This window comes from Magnolia sinica, chromosome 3, assembly GCF_029962835.1.
Source record: "Magnolia sinica isolate HGM2019 chromosome 3, MsV1, whole genome shotgun sequence".
Taxonomy (NCBI): domain Eukaryota; kingdom Viridiplantae; phylum Streptophyta; class Magnoliopsida; order Magnoliales; family Magnoliaceae; genus Magnolia; species Magnolia sinica.
In genome coordinates this window covers 43,993,426-44,010,581 of record NC_080575.1, presented here as the reverse complement: position 1 = coordinate 44,010,581, position 17,156 = coordinate 43,993,426, and the positions used below count along the sequence as shown (strand labels likewise).

The window sequence follows — 17,156 nt, the reverse complement described above, 5'->3', positions numbered from 1 at the left end:
GTCCTATGTACTCTTTCACACACACTCTCTCTCTCCTCCTCCTCCTCCTCTCTCTCTCTCTCTCTCTCTCTCTCTCTCTCTCTATTTTCCCCCTCCCCTTGCCCGGCCAACCACTGTCCATAACTGGCAACCTATTCGGGTTTTATATATATATATATATTAAATTATTAATATGTACTTATATATAATGGGCATAGCAACCCTATTAATATATATATTAATTATGGGCAACCCATAATTATATTATATATATGTTAATATATATTTATATATAATATATAATAATATATAATACATTATATATTATTTTATAATATATATAAATATATATTATAGTATATACTCTCAAACTCCTAAATAATTTTAAAGTATATTATATATTTATATATATAATTATATATTATACAATCTAAATTAAATGGATGGATGGTTAAATGGATGCATGGTTAGATGGTTGGATGGATGGATGGATGGATGGGGGGATGGATGTATGGGATGATTGTATAATCTAAATTATGTAATATACATATATATATATATATATATATAGAGAGAGAGAGAGAGAGAGAGAGAGAGAGAGAGAGAGAGAGAGAGAGAGTACATTATATATTATTTTATAATATATATAAATATATGTTATAGTATATACACTTAAACCCCTAAATAATTTTAAAGTATATTATATATTTATATATATAATTATATATTATACAATCTAAATTAAATGGATGGATGGTTAAATGGATGCATGGTTGGATGGTTGGATAGATGGATGGATGGATGGATGGATGGGGGGATGGATGTATGGGATGATTGTATAATCTAAATTATATAATACACACACACACACACATTATAATTATAATATATATAATTATATACTATATATTTTGATCATGTAAACTTAGGTTGTTTTTAATTTTTTAGATTGTTAGATTATTTTTAATTTGTTAATTTGTTAGATTGTAAGGTTGTTTTTTATCTGTTAAATTGTTTTTAATTTCTTAGATTGTTAAGTTGCTAGATTGTTAGATTGTTAACTTGCTAGAATGTGTGATTGTTTTTAATTTGTTAATTTGTTAGATTGTTTTTAATTTGTTATATTGTTAATGTTAGATGAAGGTGATTATAAATTACGAACTAGTCTGTTGAAACTTGAAAGTGGCGTAATGTTACCAGTGTTTAAGTTGTCGGTATCACTATAAGTTTCGCTGGCCGGAGATAAAGATATGATAATGTTATCGCCGATAACCGGAAATGCAGGGAAAAATGGGGAAATATGGAGAAAATGGTGGAATTTTTCAATGAAACTTCAGGACATGCCTAAATACACATATTTACATATTCAGGAATGAAAAAAATTGTAATAAGAATTCATTAAATAATAATTTTTATTAAATAGGGGCCAAAAGGCATGCATTGTTGTAAGAAATCACTCAAATAGTAACCAAAATTTGTTTATATAATACAAATGCAAGCTTACAATAATTAAGACATGTAAAAGTAAGTGAATTAAATAAAATACACATTTATGGCCATATTTCATCTGCACATAGAGTGACGAGGTGGCTCGTAATCATTGTCTGGATCCCGTGGCAGTTGAGAGTGGTACTATTGCCCAACATGTTGGCAGTACTCTTCCCAGGTCATCCTCTGCTCATACTAATTGAGGAACTCTCTTATGTATCTCTGATAGTCGTCCTCCCCGAACTGTATGAGTACGCCTAGACGTGGGTATTGCGTGACATACATCGATAGCATTTGTTGAGTAGGGTGCTGAGGGAACAGATCAAGTTCAACCCTGACTCCTTGATAGTATTGTTGCCAATCATACGGGTACCCTGAAAATCCTCCTGTCAAAGGAGTATGACTTGAAGAACTATCTTTGGGTTGCTTGTACCCATGGGTAGATGTGTGTGACTGAATGTTAGAGCTGTCATGGCCATGAGCTTAAGGTGGGACGGAGATGGAGCTCCCCTGATCTAAATTTACGCCTAGACGTGGGTATTTCGTGACATACATCGACGGCATTTGCTGAGTAGGGTGCTGAGGGAACAGATCAAGTTCAACCCTGACTCCTTGATAGTATTATTGCCAATCATACAGGTACCCCAAATATCCTCCTGTCAAAGGATCATGACTCTAAGAACTATCTTTCGGCTGCTTGTACCCATGGGTAGATGTGTGTGATTGAATGTCAGAGTTGTCATGGCCATGAGCATAAGTTGGGACGGAGTTGGAGTTCCCCTGATCTGAATTTATGTCCATAGATGACAAGCTGTGTGGGAGAGCATCAAGCGGGTCTGACTTTCTTCTTCAAATGACGCTCGAACATATATGTGGGCTCTGATGCTCTCACCCTGGATGGTGGACGAGATCCATAGTCCTCGTCCTGAGTGGCATGGTCATAACTCTATTCCTCAGTGAACTGGCCAACGGATTGTTGGCTGATCCGTCGTGTATCCCCTACCACCGCCATCCTCACCCCCACTAGTACCACCTATACTAGTGTCGGTGCCTTCGTCCTCGCCCTCATCACCGTTATCGTCATCATTGTCGTTGTCCCCATGATCAGTGTCGAGTGGGGGTTGAGTCTCATCATCATCACTCACTACGACTTGATGATGGGGAGGGGGTCGTAAAGATGTTTCCCTACCCTCATCGGAATGTGCCGAATTCCTCACCAAAGAATCAAAGGAGTCTGTATCCGCCCTTTGTTGGTTTACTACCTGATCAATAACGATCCCAAGAGACGTTGCTCCCTCGACTACCTGTGGAGCAGGGCCTCCCTCCGTATCATCTAAATCAGTTGATTTGATTCACTCATAAAGTGGGTCATCATCGTCACCTATCTGTGCCATGGTACCTATAGACAATAGGTCGAGTGGGTCCAGATTTTCCTCCATGTCTCGGTCTACCCACAACTGCCTCTCTCTTAACTTCATATTGTAGTGGTAGTAAATGAGCTTCTGCAACTTCTGATATGCCAGCCTGTTCCTTTTGCTAGTGTGTATGAGTGACCATGTGCTCCAATTCCTCTCGCACGGTGAAGAGGATACAGTTTGTGCGAGAATACGAACTGCCAATAACTACAGTAAGGGCGTGTCGACTCCGTACATCGCCCACCACTCACCTATATATATCTATCAGGAGCTTGTTTTAGTTTGAAGTTTAAACGAAAAATGCAATTACCTAATTATGTTACTATATTCACACAACAACATCGTTTTTGTCGATGCTTTTGCTAGTGCGGATGAGAATGTACCCCTAGCATCCCTAAACCACAACAACTGTAAATACGAATTCACAGGTCATTATTTTTAATAATCCATATTTCTAGAGGCTACAAGGGAGAATTTATTTTATCAATTACCATTGGCGAAATCTGCTTAAATTGCATTACCTGGTTACCGAATTCTTCTTATGCTATCGATTCTGGGAACAATCGTTCGAATACCTCGTGGATTGCTATCGTCAAATCATTATTCTTATAGAGTCGGTATTTATGATGGAATTTGGGATTCAGGTAGTATGCTGAAACCCAAATATTAGTTACTTAGTTGCATTAACATGTAAACAGAAGTGATGCTTAAAGTGCAAGTGATAAAAAATATAGGTAAACGTAACAAACTTACCAACTTGGTGGAGTGGATGCTCGAGGGTCCTGGTCCATTGTTCATCGATGATATTGATCACCCACTGATACGAACTGAGAATTGCAGTCTTTATCCCCTCGCTCATAATTCTCATAAGCTCATACATTGACCTCATCGAAGGCTACATCTCATTATCTACAGCTCGTAGGACCTTGTAGATCGGATGCATGATAGAAACGACGGTGTGAACTCTATCTCAGAAAGAATCGAAAAGCACCATCTTCGAAACATTCTTTGCATCCTCAGTCTTCCTCTGATTCCACTTTAAGTATCTCTCAGATCTGAATAAATTCCTGAGACCCTCGTGGTGCCTGTAGAAGCTGTCAAGTGCAATGAAGTTCATGATGAACCGTGTTGCGCCTGGTCTAACGATGTTCGCTCCACAACATTCACGCATTACAGCCAACAACCATGAGTGATTGTATATAAAGTTTGTCACTTCCCTCGCATCTTAGATGGTCCTCCTAACAGAATCCCTCTGGCCTATCCCCTCTAGCATTAAATCAATGCAGTGTGCTGCACACGGGGTCCAATAGAGATTGTACCTCATTAATTTCTTCCCCATCTTAACGAACGCACTGCCATCGTCCATCACAACTTGGACAACATTTTGGGACTCAACATCTTTAATCACTTCTTTTAGGAGGTCATATATGTATTTGTGATATTTTATGTTGGCTGATGCATTAATGGATTTGAGGAAAATGGGCCGACTCTATAGTACACCATGAAATTGATAATGGACAATTTCGTGGGTCTTGTCCACCCATCACATATGATCGTCACCTCGTACTGCTTCATGTTCGGCTTGAGTCCACGTACCCAAGCCTACATCTCCTCGTACTCCTGATCGAGATAGACGCCAAGAATCTCCTGTGGCGTCGGAGGCTTCACGCCGGGCCTGGCACGTTGCACCTTCTCAATTATTTTTTGAAGTGAGAATTGGCTGCTGCATTTGCTGGTACATGGCTTGAGATGAACCACTTAGATATAGCCTCCCACTTTCTTCCTGAGCTCCTTGTTCCACATATTTTTTAATCTCTTTTGATTAACACTTGCAATGAGTGCATCTGTGACACGAGCGCTTTGTGTGCGTTGTAGGCCATGCCTGCCAGAACCACTACCACCCATGCTGCCTTCCTTAAACCGTCTATTGCTCCCACTAGCCTCATGTTGGGACGTCCCAAACGACGACATACTCTCATCAAACTGTCTTTTTTGCTCCCCCTCCCATTCTGATGCCAGAGACTCACGAATCACTTGTCTGAACTCCCTCCTATCTCGAGCTGTAACACAGTCATCGGGATATGCGATCTCCTCGTCGTCGTCATCTTGCTCGTCGATAGCACCTAGGCCTCGTCTAGTGCCTCGTAGCTCCTCCCTTAGATCCTTCTCCCAATCCTTCTGCTGCAGCTTGTGTGACTTCGCTTCAGCCAACACTCTTCCCATCTCCCCTCTCACCGGCTTTGTTACACTTGGGCAGTCTTTCACATTCTTGTATCCCCTTGCCAAATGTTCCTTCAGCCTAGGCACTTCCCCACTCCGTATCACTTGGCTACGGTAGTTGCATATGGCTCCATATTTATTCCCCTCCACTAGCCGTCCATGTTTCCACCCAATGCCTCTTGCTCCTTTTCCCGATCCAGATGACATTTTGCTCACTAGTAGCATACAAATTTGCAATAATCGACAAAAAAAGAGCATCGGCTTGTATTAAGTGTAATAAGCCCAAATCAGTTGAAGGGCTAAGATGTTAGATCAAATCAAAATTTCATATAAGTTACAATTGAGGAAAGAGTCTGTACATTGCGTACTGAGTAAACTCTGTGGGGCCTATTGTGGTTTATGTACTTATCTAATCCGTCCATCCATTTTAACATATAATTTAATGGCTTATTGTAAAAACGAAGCATGTCCAAACCTTAAGGGCCAGTTTGATTTTCCAATCACCAAGTAAATGCACTGTAAATAGGTAATAACACTAAGATGAGGACATCTGTCAAATAAATGTGGGGCCAGTGTGATGTATGTTCTCTATCCATATCGTCCATCCACTATGCGAACCAGTTTTAGGGCAGGAGCCCAAAAATGAGGTAGATCCAAAGCTCAAGTGGACCACGCCATAAGAAACAATGGACCTGCCTCATTTGGTGTAGATCACTTCAAGGAAAGCTTAGATCCTGCACATGTGATCACATTATAATGTGTAGATATGATCAGCTCCCACACGAGTGTATTAGATGCAATGGGATGTATTCTAGTGGCCCCAGACTTCATTCCACATAAGCCAAACAATTCATTCAATGGGCCAGGTTATGGCCTACATATCATACTTGTGGGATGATCTTAACCATCAATCAGTGATGGAGTGCATATAACGTTAAGGAAATGGGGGAGTGTACATTGGCTCCACGTAGATTGTGAGCTCTGAACATGGGGCACCTTAAAATCGAATGGGTGGGCCAATCTACTTCCTTAAAATCGAAGAGGCTTCTAGATATCAACGACAACGATGTCCTCCAAGACAACATGATGCTGAAGCAAGATCGAGCACGAGCAAAAAGAAGGGTAACAAATCCAAGTTTCTCGCTTGTCTCGGTGAATTTTATAAGGCATTGAGTACTACGTATAAATCTTCTTACAAAGAAAGTTTGAAAAATCTAGTTTGAACTATACAAGAGCATGAAGGAAACCTTTCTTCATCTTCTGATTCAAAAGAGGTGAATTAATATATATATATATATATATATATATATATATATATATATATATATATATATATATATATATATATGAAAAATTAGATAACAGCTCGGATGGATCGAATGACGAAAGTGATGGATCTAGTTCAGATCATATAAGAGACTATAGTTATATGCTAGGAAGGCACTCCTATGGAGGATATAAAGTTAATGTTGTGAACAATGTAAATTAGGATGGATTAAATTTTATGCATTTGGTTTTATGTTCAACATTGAACTTGAATTCAAACACGACTCAACAGATCAAACTCGAACTCGGCTCGAAAGCATAAACTCGAACTCGGCTCGAAAGCACAAACTCAAACTCGGCTCGAAAGCACAAACTCTAACTCGACCCGAGCTGTTGACCCAACCGGGCCGAGCTGGATAGTCAGGCTCGAGAACCGAGCCGAGCCAAGCTGTGCCAAGCTCGACTCCGTTTGACTCATGTACAACTCTAATATGGGCTCCACACAACTCTAATATAGGGGAGTTCCCATGCCCTATTGTATTACACAGATACATACATGTGTGTGTGTACATATATATGTATATACACGTTTATTTATTTATTTACATATTACATACCTATATTTGTATATGTGTGTGTGTGTGTGTTTATTTATATGCAGTGTTTTAAGTATCAACGATATCGGCCAATGTATCCCTGCGATATATCTTGTATCCCACCTGTGTGATACGAAATGCACTAGTAGTGGGATATATCCCACATGTTCGATCCGGTGAGCATTTTCGATTTTTGATCCTTTTTTTCCTTGTTCTTCTATAAATTATGTTAAAATAGTGCCAAATTGTTACAAATCGATGATTTTTCATGTTTTGCATAAAAAATCATGGATTAGCAGCTTTGATTTTGAGATTTGGAGGAGATCTGCCGAGTTGCGAAAAATAAAATAAAAAATCAAAATTTCACAATTTCTTGCAATCTTTGTGTCCAAATGTAAAATCAAGCATATATGTAACTTGATCTAGTGATTCTTCTTTTGCTTTTGAATGTATTGCCTGTGTTTCTACACATCTTCTTACATTTATAAATTATATGAATAGACTTTGAATATACTTGCATCAATTCAGTATGACAAAATAGATCATGACCCCAAACAAAGAAAACCTATTATGTGCACTTATTTTTGGTAATGTTTTGATTTATAAGTGTGTATTGATGTCTTTTTTAACAATCACTGAAGTTTCATTGAAAAATTCGACCAGTTTCCCAATGTTTCCCCATGGTTCCAACAACAGCAATACATTACGCGATACAACCAATATATCCCATGTGATAACTGATACGTATCCGTATCCCAAGGGTGCAATACGTAACGCGATACCGATATTTCGTACACCGTTTGTATGCAATGTTTGAAGTATCAATATTGCTACAAGTTTCATTGGCCGGAGATATGGAAACAATATTGATATCGCTAATAATATCATTGATAATCGAAAATTCAGGAAACATGCGGCAAACGGTGGAATTTTTTAGTGAAACTTCAGGAGATGCTAAAATCCACATATTTGCATATTTGGGAATAAAAAAAATTGCAAAAAGAATGCGTACATAATAAGTGTCTATTTAATGGAGGCTTAAAAGCATGTGCTAATGCAAGAAATCAGTCCAACCATCCCATCAATCCCTTCTATCCATCCAACATTCCATCCAAACATCCATCGAAATCTTAGAATATTGACAACACATGATATTTTGCCAAGAAATTGTTGACAACTGGAAATGAAACGAAAGACTCTGGTCTCAATATGGCCCTTGTTGTGATAACAATAATAAAATAAAATGGTTTGGATCTGAATGAAATGACAATGAAATACCCGATTCTTCGGATTTGAGAACAAAATTGTTCTGCAAGCGGAAGTGACTGATCTGAAGCAAAATGATTCAGATCTTAAGGGAAGAATGAGACCATATTTAGTACTTCAAAGGAAAAAATGAAGTCGTCCAAATGTTACCTAAATCACCAAACCCCCTATTTTCCATTCTGAATCGCATGGCCTGGATTATGATACCTTGATACCTTATTATAGTGTTTGAAGAAAATTTAAAAGCTCAATTATCTTGCCTACTTTAACTTAGAGGAAACTTTTCCTCTATTAGTATATTTTTGTACGTAGATAATGTAGTAATCATGAAGCAACCTCATAAATATCAGTTACAACCGTAGCTCCCTATTCACTACTGTCTTCTGCTCAATATGACTACCAGTAGAATAGAAATTGTGAGTGGTCCATTAAGGCACTAACTGCAGACTTTGTTTATTTGACATTCAGTGGCTTACGGGGTTGCTGTTTTGGCATTGCAAACATGATCCTGGTGAGACCCAAATGATGGTTGATCTTCACTCTTTTCTTTCCTTGGCCACCTCCCTCATTTGGAGTTCCTCGTTCAGTTATTATTTGGACTCGGCACATTAGAATGCCTTTTGCAATTGAGATACATCCTATGACATTCTGCAGGTTATGCGTATGCGGGAAAAGTTATATTCAGCACTCTTATTACAGGTTTATGCATGCAAGTGCAAATTAGTTTTCTAATATGTATTGTTTGGAATTGTTCATCTGTCATGCAGCTATTTCTAGATTTCTTTCATGTAGTCTGCTTTTGTCCTCACTAGAACGCCATTCTTTTGTTATCATATCTTATGCAGGATATATCCTTTTTCGATACAGAAACGGTTGGTGATCTGACAAGTAGGCTTGGAGCAGATTGTCAGCAAGTATCTCGTGTTATTGGAAATGATCTTAATTTGATATCACGCAATGCCCTTCAGGTGCATTTCATATCAGATATTTTTGTTTTCTTGTCTGAAGCTGCAAGCACTTGGGGATGTAATTCACTCTCTCAGTAGTTCTTTTCAGGGAACAGGTGCATTAATATATTTGTTTACGTTATCCTGGCCACTTGCACTATCTACAGTGTTGATATGCTCTGCCTTGTCCACAGTCATGTTCTTTTATGGCCAGTAAGATTTTGGACCTCTTGCTGATTTGAGATGCTTCCCACTACCTGATAGTAATGCTATCTTGTCAAATCTGTTAGTACAATGACTGATTTATTTATTGTTCATTCTGGTTGTTTAGATGATTAGCCTTTCACTCCTACTAGATTAGATCAGTTTTAAAATGCTCTCACTAGTTCCTTAGTGACTAGTGTATTCCGTGCCTGGAAATTGTTAGTGCTGTCTCTTTCCTTTACTACAATTTTATTATTATTAATCCTTTTTCTTTGTTTATTTTCATACTGTGCTGCTTGATTTACAATGTTTGTGGTCTATCTAGAGCTTTTCATTCTACACAAAGGAGGGGCTTGAAATGGCCTTGGTGTTTTGGGTAAGTGGTGAAATTTTGATCTTTTCAATAGAAAAAAAACTAAAGGGATAAGAAATACTAACAATGAATCGAGTAGTGGTACGTGCTTGGGATAGGAAATGAAGTATGTGCGTATATAATGATGGGGTGTTGTTGGAGCATAAAAAATAGTAAAGGAGTTATGAAAGTATGAAGATTCAAGCAGGAAGGAAAAGAGAAGAAAAAGTAATAAATCAGTAGAAAAGTGTTGCGTGCACGCAACATGGAATCAACATGTGATCCATTGCGCGGTGCGCAACAAGTGTTCTGTTGCGCGCAGTGGGCCATGCAATATGTAGATCGAGGCTCCACACATGCGAATGCTTATAAATACCCCTCTACCCTCATTTGATTCATTCATAAGTTCGGAGCTCTAGAGGATTTTGAAGAAAATCTAGGATTCCACTTGAAATGCTTCAGGTATCCTTGGATTGAAGGAGCAGGAGCAGGGAAGAATCTTGTTGAGCAGGTGGCGCGCAACAATAGTGTTGCTCGCACAGTCACTTTCCGAGGATTATTCGCATATTCGAAGAGATTGAATATATGTGGAAAGTGATTCTCCATTTCCTCTAAGACTGTCATTCTGAGAAAATGATTCTTAAATCCGCGCTACACGTCTCCTATTGAGAAGAACATATTGCAAGCTAAAATGCTGCTGAAATTATTATTTCAATTGTTTCCACATTTGATAATATTTTGTTTCGACAAGAAACAAAATATTAACTTACAAAATGGCAACTCCACTGGGGATAAACATTCAATATTAACGTAGAAATTATCCGGAGAACTTTTATCACTATTTGGCGTCATAGCTGTTGATGCAGTTTTCCAGCATACCCTCCGCGATTGACCCTCCTTAACCTCCATAGGTGCAAAAGAGAAACGAAGGAGACCCTGGCTAGTGCAAGGGACTCTCCGATGCCTAAGTCAAGAATGAGGTCTTTTTTGTAGGGTAGGGTCTCCAGAAAAGAGACACCAGTCAAGTGCTAGGGTAAGAATGAGCGTACCTTGGATGGTTGGAGACACCTCTATATATAGGGAGGGGAGTACAATTACATGGGGACTCTTCCTTGATATCTTGGAGATCCATTCGGATCCGGGATCTTTGCGAGATTACCAGCTTCCAAAGTTATCGGGATCTGATCTTATCCCCCGAAGATCTGGGGAGAGATCTCTGGGATGTTAGGAGATTCCTCGAATCTGTAGCTCGGATTTAGGTCGGCTCCCATAGGCGGGTGACGACTCGGGAATAAGCGACACCGATCTTCTTAACAGATCAACATTCACCATCTTCGACCAATGGTTGAGTCGGAGGATCCGTATTCCCTTCAGCTGGGCACTAATGGTCCTTGACCTTGTCATGGGACGTTGTCGACCTGTAACTGAAGGTTGGCCGATCTATGGCCGTCCAATGGCCGATCTATGACCTGAGCTATGGCCACATAGTAACCAATTTGGGGTCGATCCATGGTTGACCTATATCCGACCTATGACCAACCTATGATTGATCTGTAATCGACCTATTAGGTCAGAACACGGAATATTTGAATGGGCTCGTAGTCGTGTTCTTTGAGTGTCCTTACAATTGCCTCAGACCTCCTTGAAGGTCAGCCTGTTTATGGTCGTAGACGCCTTATCAGGCTCGAGTTTTACTAGGCCCGTGCTGGTTAAGTAGAGTTGGTCCATTCCTTAAGCCGACTTATCGACTTGTCAATTTTTCCCCCAACAGTGAGCCCCCCTTACTTTTCGAGCCGATTTACGGAGGTTTAGAAAGTAAGCTAGCCGTAGTTAGGTCGTGTTATGCGTGGACTAGGTTGAGTTGTATTGTCATAAATGCCAGGTATGGTGGCCAGCACGGTAGTCGAAGTATGTTAGTTCGTAATCATGACGTGCCATTTCGTTGCTCGAGGTCGCGTGGGGCGCCATGCCGTCTTTTCGACGATGGACCAACGAGATCGCGATGCATGGCATCGTTCTCGATATCAGGGTTGAGCAGTGCATGGGGTCACGCCACTTGTCAAGTTGGGGTAGTCGAGGGGTCATCATACGGGCGCGTATTGATGGGCGTCTTTAATGATTGCCATGTGGCACGACTATAGAAGGGAAGCTCTAACCCTTGGGGCCCCTTTTGCATTTCCGCTTCTTCCTCTCTTCGTCTTCCTCTTCTTTTCTGGACGATTTCCGGTGTCCGTTTTCTTCTCCAATCAAGCCGGAGACTTGCTCGCTCTCTTCCCGGTGAGCTCCATCTCCCCCTCTTGTTTTTCCATTTCCGAGTAGTTTTACTTGTAAAAACCATCATGTCAAGCTTATTGAGCTTGCGGGAGGGGGCCGCTGGCGGCAATAGTGGGGTGAGCAGTCGCCTTAGGGTAATGTCAAACCTATCGTCGCCGCTGGTGATGATGGCGGACGCCGACTTCCGGTCGTCGTCGTTGAAGGTATTGGAGAGGTCTCCAGCACAGAGGCCGGCGCCCATGGCTAGGGCGTTGAATCTGTCCCCAGCGCAGAGGCCAGCGCCCATGCCTAGGGCGCCAAGTATATCTCCGGCAAAGGAGCCGGTGGTTGTGGGGCGTGACCCTTCTAGTGAGGTGGATCTGGAAGAGCCTGATGATGAGGGTCCGAGGGGGCCGGTGCCCCCGACCCTGACTGAGGAGTTAGCTCGGATCAGGCTTAGATATCACGTCCCCGAGTCTGTAGTTCTCCTGCATCCTTCGTCGGACGAGCTTCCAGACCGACTTGCAGAGGGGGCCGTCGCGATCTTCAAGGTTGCGCTTCAGTGCGGCTTGCGGCTTCCTCTATAGGGAGTAGTTAGGCGTTTGCTAGCTCACCTAGGCTTTGCCCTGGGACAGATGATCCCGAACGGGTGGAGGGCCTTGATCGGCTATGCGGTCCTATGGGCCAAGCTAGCCAGCCTGAGCTCTCTGTAGACGAGTTCCTCCACCTATACCAGTTAAAGCCGAACAAGCTTCAGCCCAACTGGTACTATGCTTGGTGGAGCACTGGTGAGGCCATTATAACCAACCCTCCGACCTCCAATAAAAATTGGAGGGACAAATGGTTCTGGCCCTCTAGGCGTTGGGAGACGGCCGATCCAAAATCGACTCAGCCCCTGGTCCCCCAAGCTTTCTCCGACCCAGGTCAGTATTTTTGCTGTAGTAGTCTTTCGTCCTTTAGTTGATCGGTTTTCATTGCCATCTAACATGTGTTTTCTCTGTTGTAGCTATTCCCAAGCATCCTCCGTTGCTTAGCAGCGGGTCGCTTGCCCAGATCAGGGATTTGCGGGCGATTAAAGGGGATAAGAGGTCTTGGAGAGTACTTCTCTAGCCCGAGCTACTCCTTAATTCGGGCTTGGACTCAACAGTCACTGGTAAGGAACTTAGGTAAGATCTTCAGCCGAGCTCCACAACTTAGAATTTGCTCAAGAACTTTTCTGACATATTGTTCTTATGCGTTGACACAGAGATGCTTGAAGCTCGGCCCTTCTTCCGTCCTCCTTCCAAGATTCATGCACCCCCTCGAGGTGAATCGGTGGCGCCGAAGAAGAAGAAACAAAAGGCCTCCTCTAAGGCCAAGGGGAAGGTCGACCCTTACCCGGTCGTCCTAGAGGTCGAGGGAGAGGGCATGGAGGTGGAGACCTCCTCTGGAGCAGTGGGAACAGTCGTTCCAGAAAACATCGCCCCCGCCGAGGTTCAAGGGGCTTCTGAGCTTCCTGTCGAGGCTCGAGCTTCGGGCAGGGGGGAAGGCCGAAGTGAGGCGAGGGAGCCTCTGCCAGACCATGGAGGAGATCCTCACCTGGGCAGACCAACATACGGTCGAGGAGGAGTACGTCAGCTTGTTCGACTCTCCCACGGAAACGACTGTTGCTCATGTGTCGACGAGCCTTCTTGGAGTAAGTACATCATCCGAAGTTGATTTGTCTTCTATTTCTGGTTGCTCGTCTTCACCTTTTTTTTCTTTTCTCTGTAGTTCGCCCCATGTGTATTGAAGGCGTGCGCCGAGTTTACTCGGATGCATGATCGGGCGGAGGAGGTCGAGAAAAAGGCAGCCTAGTTGGAGGCTCGGGCTTCGATTGTTGAAGCTGAGCTAAGGATCGCGAAGACGGCTCTTTAAGCGTCTTTCGCTGAGAAGGCTGAGGTAGTTGTGCGGCTGGAGGAGGCCAAGGGTTGGCATGATGAGTGCCATGCTTGGCTCCTCGAGATCGAGGTGAAGCTGGAGAAGATGAAGAAGGAGACCAAGGCTGTGATCGCCCTAGCTCGGAAGGAAGCTGTACAGGAGTTCGAATCGTCTTAGGCGTTCCTGGATGAGAGGGATAACCTCTTTCGCCAAGGTTACGCTGAGTGCGTGAGGGCGATGAAGGAGACCTTCCCAGAGCTTGATCTCTCTGCTTTTGACGAGCTAGAGTCGAGTTCCGATGGGTTGGGTGACGAAGCGACTCCTAAGGCGACTTCCGAGCAACCTTCTGAGGCTTGAGGCTCGACTTCGTTTGCAAAGAAGTATTTCCTTCATTCTTCTCTAGCACTTCAAGTGCTGCTTGCCTATGCCTTTTTTAGCTTCAAGCACTCCAGTCATTTGTGGATCAATGTACATGTATTTTTCTGGGATATTACTGATGTAATCATACCCTATGGGCCTTATTAATGAAAATACTTCTTTTTCTTGAATTCTGAATTTTTGAGCTGAGTAGATTGTCTTTTACTTCATATGAGTAGGTCGGATTGAGCTTAAGTTGTAACTCGGGCATCAGTCGGATATTGCTTAGGGAATTACTAAAACCTGTCTAAAGCCAGTTAGCTCGAACATAGTTCGGTTGTTGATCGAATCAAGATCACTTATTGGTCAAATCTTAGTTGGAAATTGATCGGATAACGCGCTGAAGCTTTATTATAACTCAAAGTCAAATAATACATAATGAGTGTCGTATCGACCTAATTTAGGGGTAATAGATCTTCAAATGCTCGGCGTTTAATGGGTGCGGGAGCAGTTGGCCAGTCAGATCCTCTAGTCGATACGAACCAGGTCGGCTTGTGCTTGATATCACATAGGGTCCTACCCAGTTCGGACCTAAGGTTCTTGACCCTATCTCCTTGGTATTATGGAACCTCTTCCGAAGAACTAAATCTCCGACTCGAAACCTTTTGACCTTGACCCGTGCGTTATAGAAGCGTGATACCTACTGTTGGCAAACGATGGCCCGAGTCCGAGCTTGTTCCCTTTGTTCCTTGAGGAGGTCGTGATTGAGGGCCATAAGCTCTGTATTGGCTTGTTCGTCGAATGAGTCTGTCCGGGCTGTATGTAGTCCGATCTCTAAGGGAGTGACTGCCTTTGCTCCATATGCTAAAGAGAAAGGGGTCTCCTTGGTAGCTGTTCGGGCAGTAGTTCGATATGCCCAGAGGACTTTTGGGAATTCTTCAGCCCACGCTCCTTTAGCGTTCTCGAACTTGGTACGGAGATGATGCTTGATAATCTTGTTAACTGCCTCGACCTGTCCATTCACCTGCGGATGTCGTGGCGATGAGTAGACGTTGCGAATTTCGAGGTTCTTACACCTCCTGATGCTGCTTGTTTTTCGTTATCGGAGATGATGGTCTGAGGAATCCCGAACCTGCATAAGATATTCTTCCAAACAAAGTCTGTGATCCTTTGCTCAGTTATCTTTGCTAACGGTTCTGCTTCTGCCCACTTGGTGAAATAATCGATAGCCATGACGACAAACTTGGTTTGACCTTTACCCATGGGGAGCGGACAGATGATATCGATCCCCCACACTGAGCAAACGGTCATGGCCCGGTCATAGGGGTGAGCTCTTCAGGCGGTTGCCGAGGTACACTTGCGAATCTCTGATACTTGTCACATCTCTGGACGAGCTTTCGTGCATCTTGCTGGATGGTCGGCCAATAGTAACTCGGTCGAATGACTTTGTGTGCTAACGCTCGCCCTCAAGAGTGGTTTCCACAGATTCCTTCGTGGATTTCCCTTGGGATGTACTCTGCTTCTTCTGGTCGGATGCACCTCAGGTAAGGAAGGTAAAATCCTTTCTTGTAAAGTATACTATTGAGTATAGTATATCGGGCAGCTTTGATCTTCATTTGCTGTGCTTCCGTTCGATCCTCGAGTAGATCGCCGTTCTCGAGGTACTTGATGATCGGGTCCATCCAGGTTAACCCGAGCTAACCAGTAGTACGACTGTGAGCTCGACTTCATTGATGCTTGGCTCGGCCAGAAATTTGATCGGGATGGATCTCGGGATTTCATCATCGTCTGCTGTAGCGAGCTTTGCTAACATGTCCGCTTGTGAATTCTTGGCCCATGGAATTAGGGCGATGTTGCATTTCTAAAAGTTTCCGATCAGTTCTTTGGCTCTTTGAAGGTAGGCTTTCATGCGTTCTTTCTTAGCTTGATAGGCAACCTATTTGGTTGACGACCAACTGTGAGTCGTTGAAGACTTCGAGATGTTGAGCCCTCATGTTTGTTGCTAATTTGAGTCCAACGAGCAAGGCCTCGTATTCCGTATTGTTGGATGCTTGAAATCCAAATCTTAAGCCATACTGCATGCACGTATGGTCAGGAGTCTCTAGGACTATCCCAGCCCTGCTTGCCCTAGAATTGGATGAGCCATCAACATTGAGCATCCACTTAGGTGGGTCGGGAACAGCTTGGGAATCAGACGGTTCGATGATGTCTGGAGCGAGTTTTGGCCTGGGTAGGTCAGTTGTCGATCGGTCCTTGGTCTGATCTTGCTCATGAGAATAAGTTAACTCGACAATGAAGTTGGCCACTACCTGTCCTTTGATTGTGGCTCGTGGCTGGTATTTGTTGTCAAACTGATGCAGGATATAAAAATTAAATATGTTGTGCGAGATTTCAGGCTTAAAACAATTACACAAATTCCATATCCCACATGAAAGTCCAAACATTCAATTAAGGGGAATCTATGCAGGTCCAGGCCTACACATGATGGGGCTGGATCAATAAAACTTATGAACCAAACGATACTCAAAGATAAGAAATAATCATCCACACATGTGTAGTAATCAGTCCCTAATCCAAGGGATTCAGAAATTCCAATTCGGGGAACCCTAGGGTAATAAAAGGGGCATAAAATTGGAGATTTGAGTAATTTAGGGTTAGGTTTAGGGATTTTGGGTGAAAGTAGAGTGAAGGTGAGGAGAGAGATGAACTAGAGAGGTACCGCAGGTATGGACAACAACAATGGCCCAGACGCATGTGCGTGTGATCCTGGCCGCACGTGTGTGGAGCCCACTATTCAAAAAAAGGCCACCTTGGCCCTGGTTGGCCAGGGATGGACTCCAAAACCCCCAAATCTCAGCTTGATTTGATGTACGGTTTGTGCATGGTGCTCCGCTGAAGTTTCAGCCCTCCTGTA

The 17,156-nt window shown here is 42.7% G+C and overlaps 2 protein-coding genes across 10 annotated transcripts in view; both read left to right on the top strand.

Moving 5' to 3' along the window:
- LOC131239862 (ABC transporter B family member 26, chloroplastic) overlaps positions 1-17,156 on the top strand; it is a 177,314-nt gene that overhangs the window by 18,693 nt on the left and 141,465 nt on the right. For 6 of the 9 annotated variants that reach the window (XR_009168458.1, XR_009168457.1, XM_058237757.1 and 3 more), the window contains exons 3-6: positions 8,699-8,741; positions 8,885-8,929; positions 9,076-9,198; positions 9,287-9,390. The exons of 1 other annotated variant lie outside the window; for it this stretch is intronic. Coding sequence is in view for 6 of the 8 variants with exons in the window: in XM_058237757.1 (XP_058093740.1) it covers positions 8,699-8,741; positions 8,885-8,929; positions 9,076-9,198; positions 9,287-9,390 (315 nt within the window). In the remaining 2 variants the exon portion in view is untranslated. Of the gene's footprint in view, positions 1-8,698; positions 8,759-8,884; positions 8,930-9,075; positions 9,199-9,286; positions 9,391-17,156 lie in introns of all 9 variants that reach the window. 2 more of the 9 variants (XM_058237760.1, XM_058237762.1) reach the window with 2 other exon arrangements.
- Positions 12,162-14,538, top strand: LOC131239863 (uncharacterized). The gene is made up of 2 exons (XM_058237763.1): positions 12,162-13,661; positions 13,739-14,538. Exons 1-2 carry the CDS (start codon positions 13,235-13,237, stop codon positions 13,786-13,788), a joined length of 477 nt encoding a protein of 158 aa, XP_058093746.1. The 5' UTR covers positions 12,162-13,234; the 3' UTR covers positions 13,789-14,538.

Excerpts from the sequence above, each read along its gene's own strand:
- LOC131239863 (XM_058237763.1), top strand. The coding sequence starts at position 13,235 with ATGCTTGAAGCTCGGCCCTTCTTCCGTCCTCCTTCCAAGATTCATGCA. Across the intron at positions 13,662-13,738 it reads TGTCGACGAGCCTTCTTGGA|TTCGCCCCATGTGTATTGAA; the intron begins GTAAGTACATCA and ends TTTTCTCTGTAG.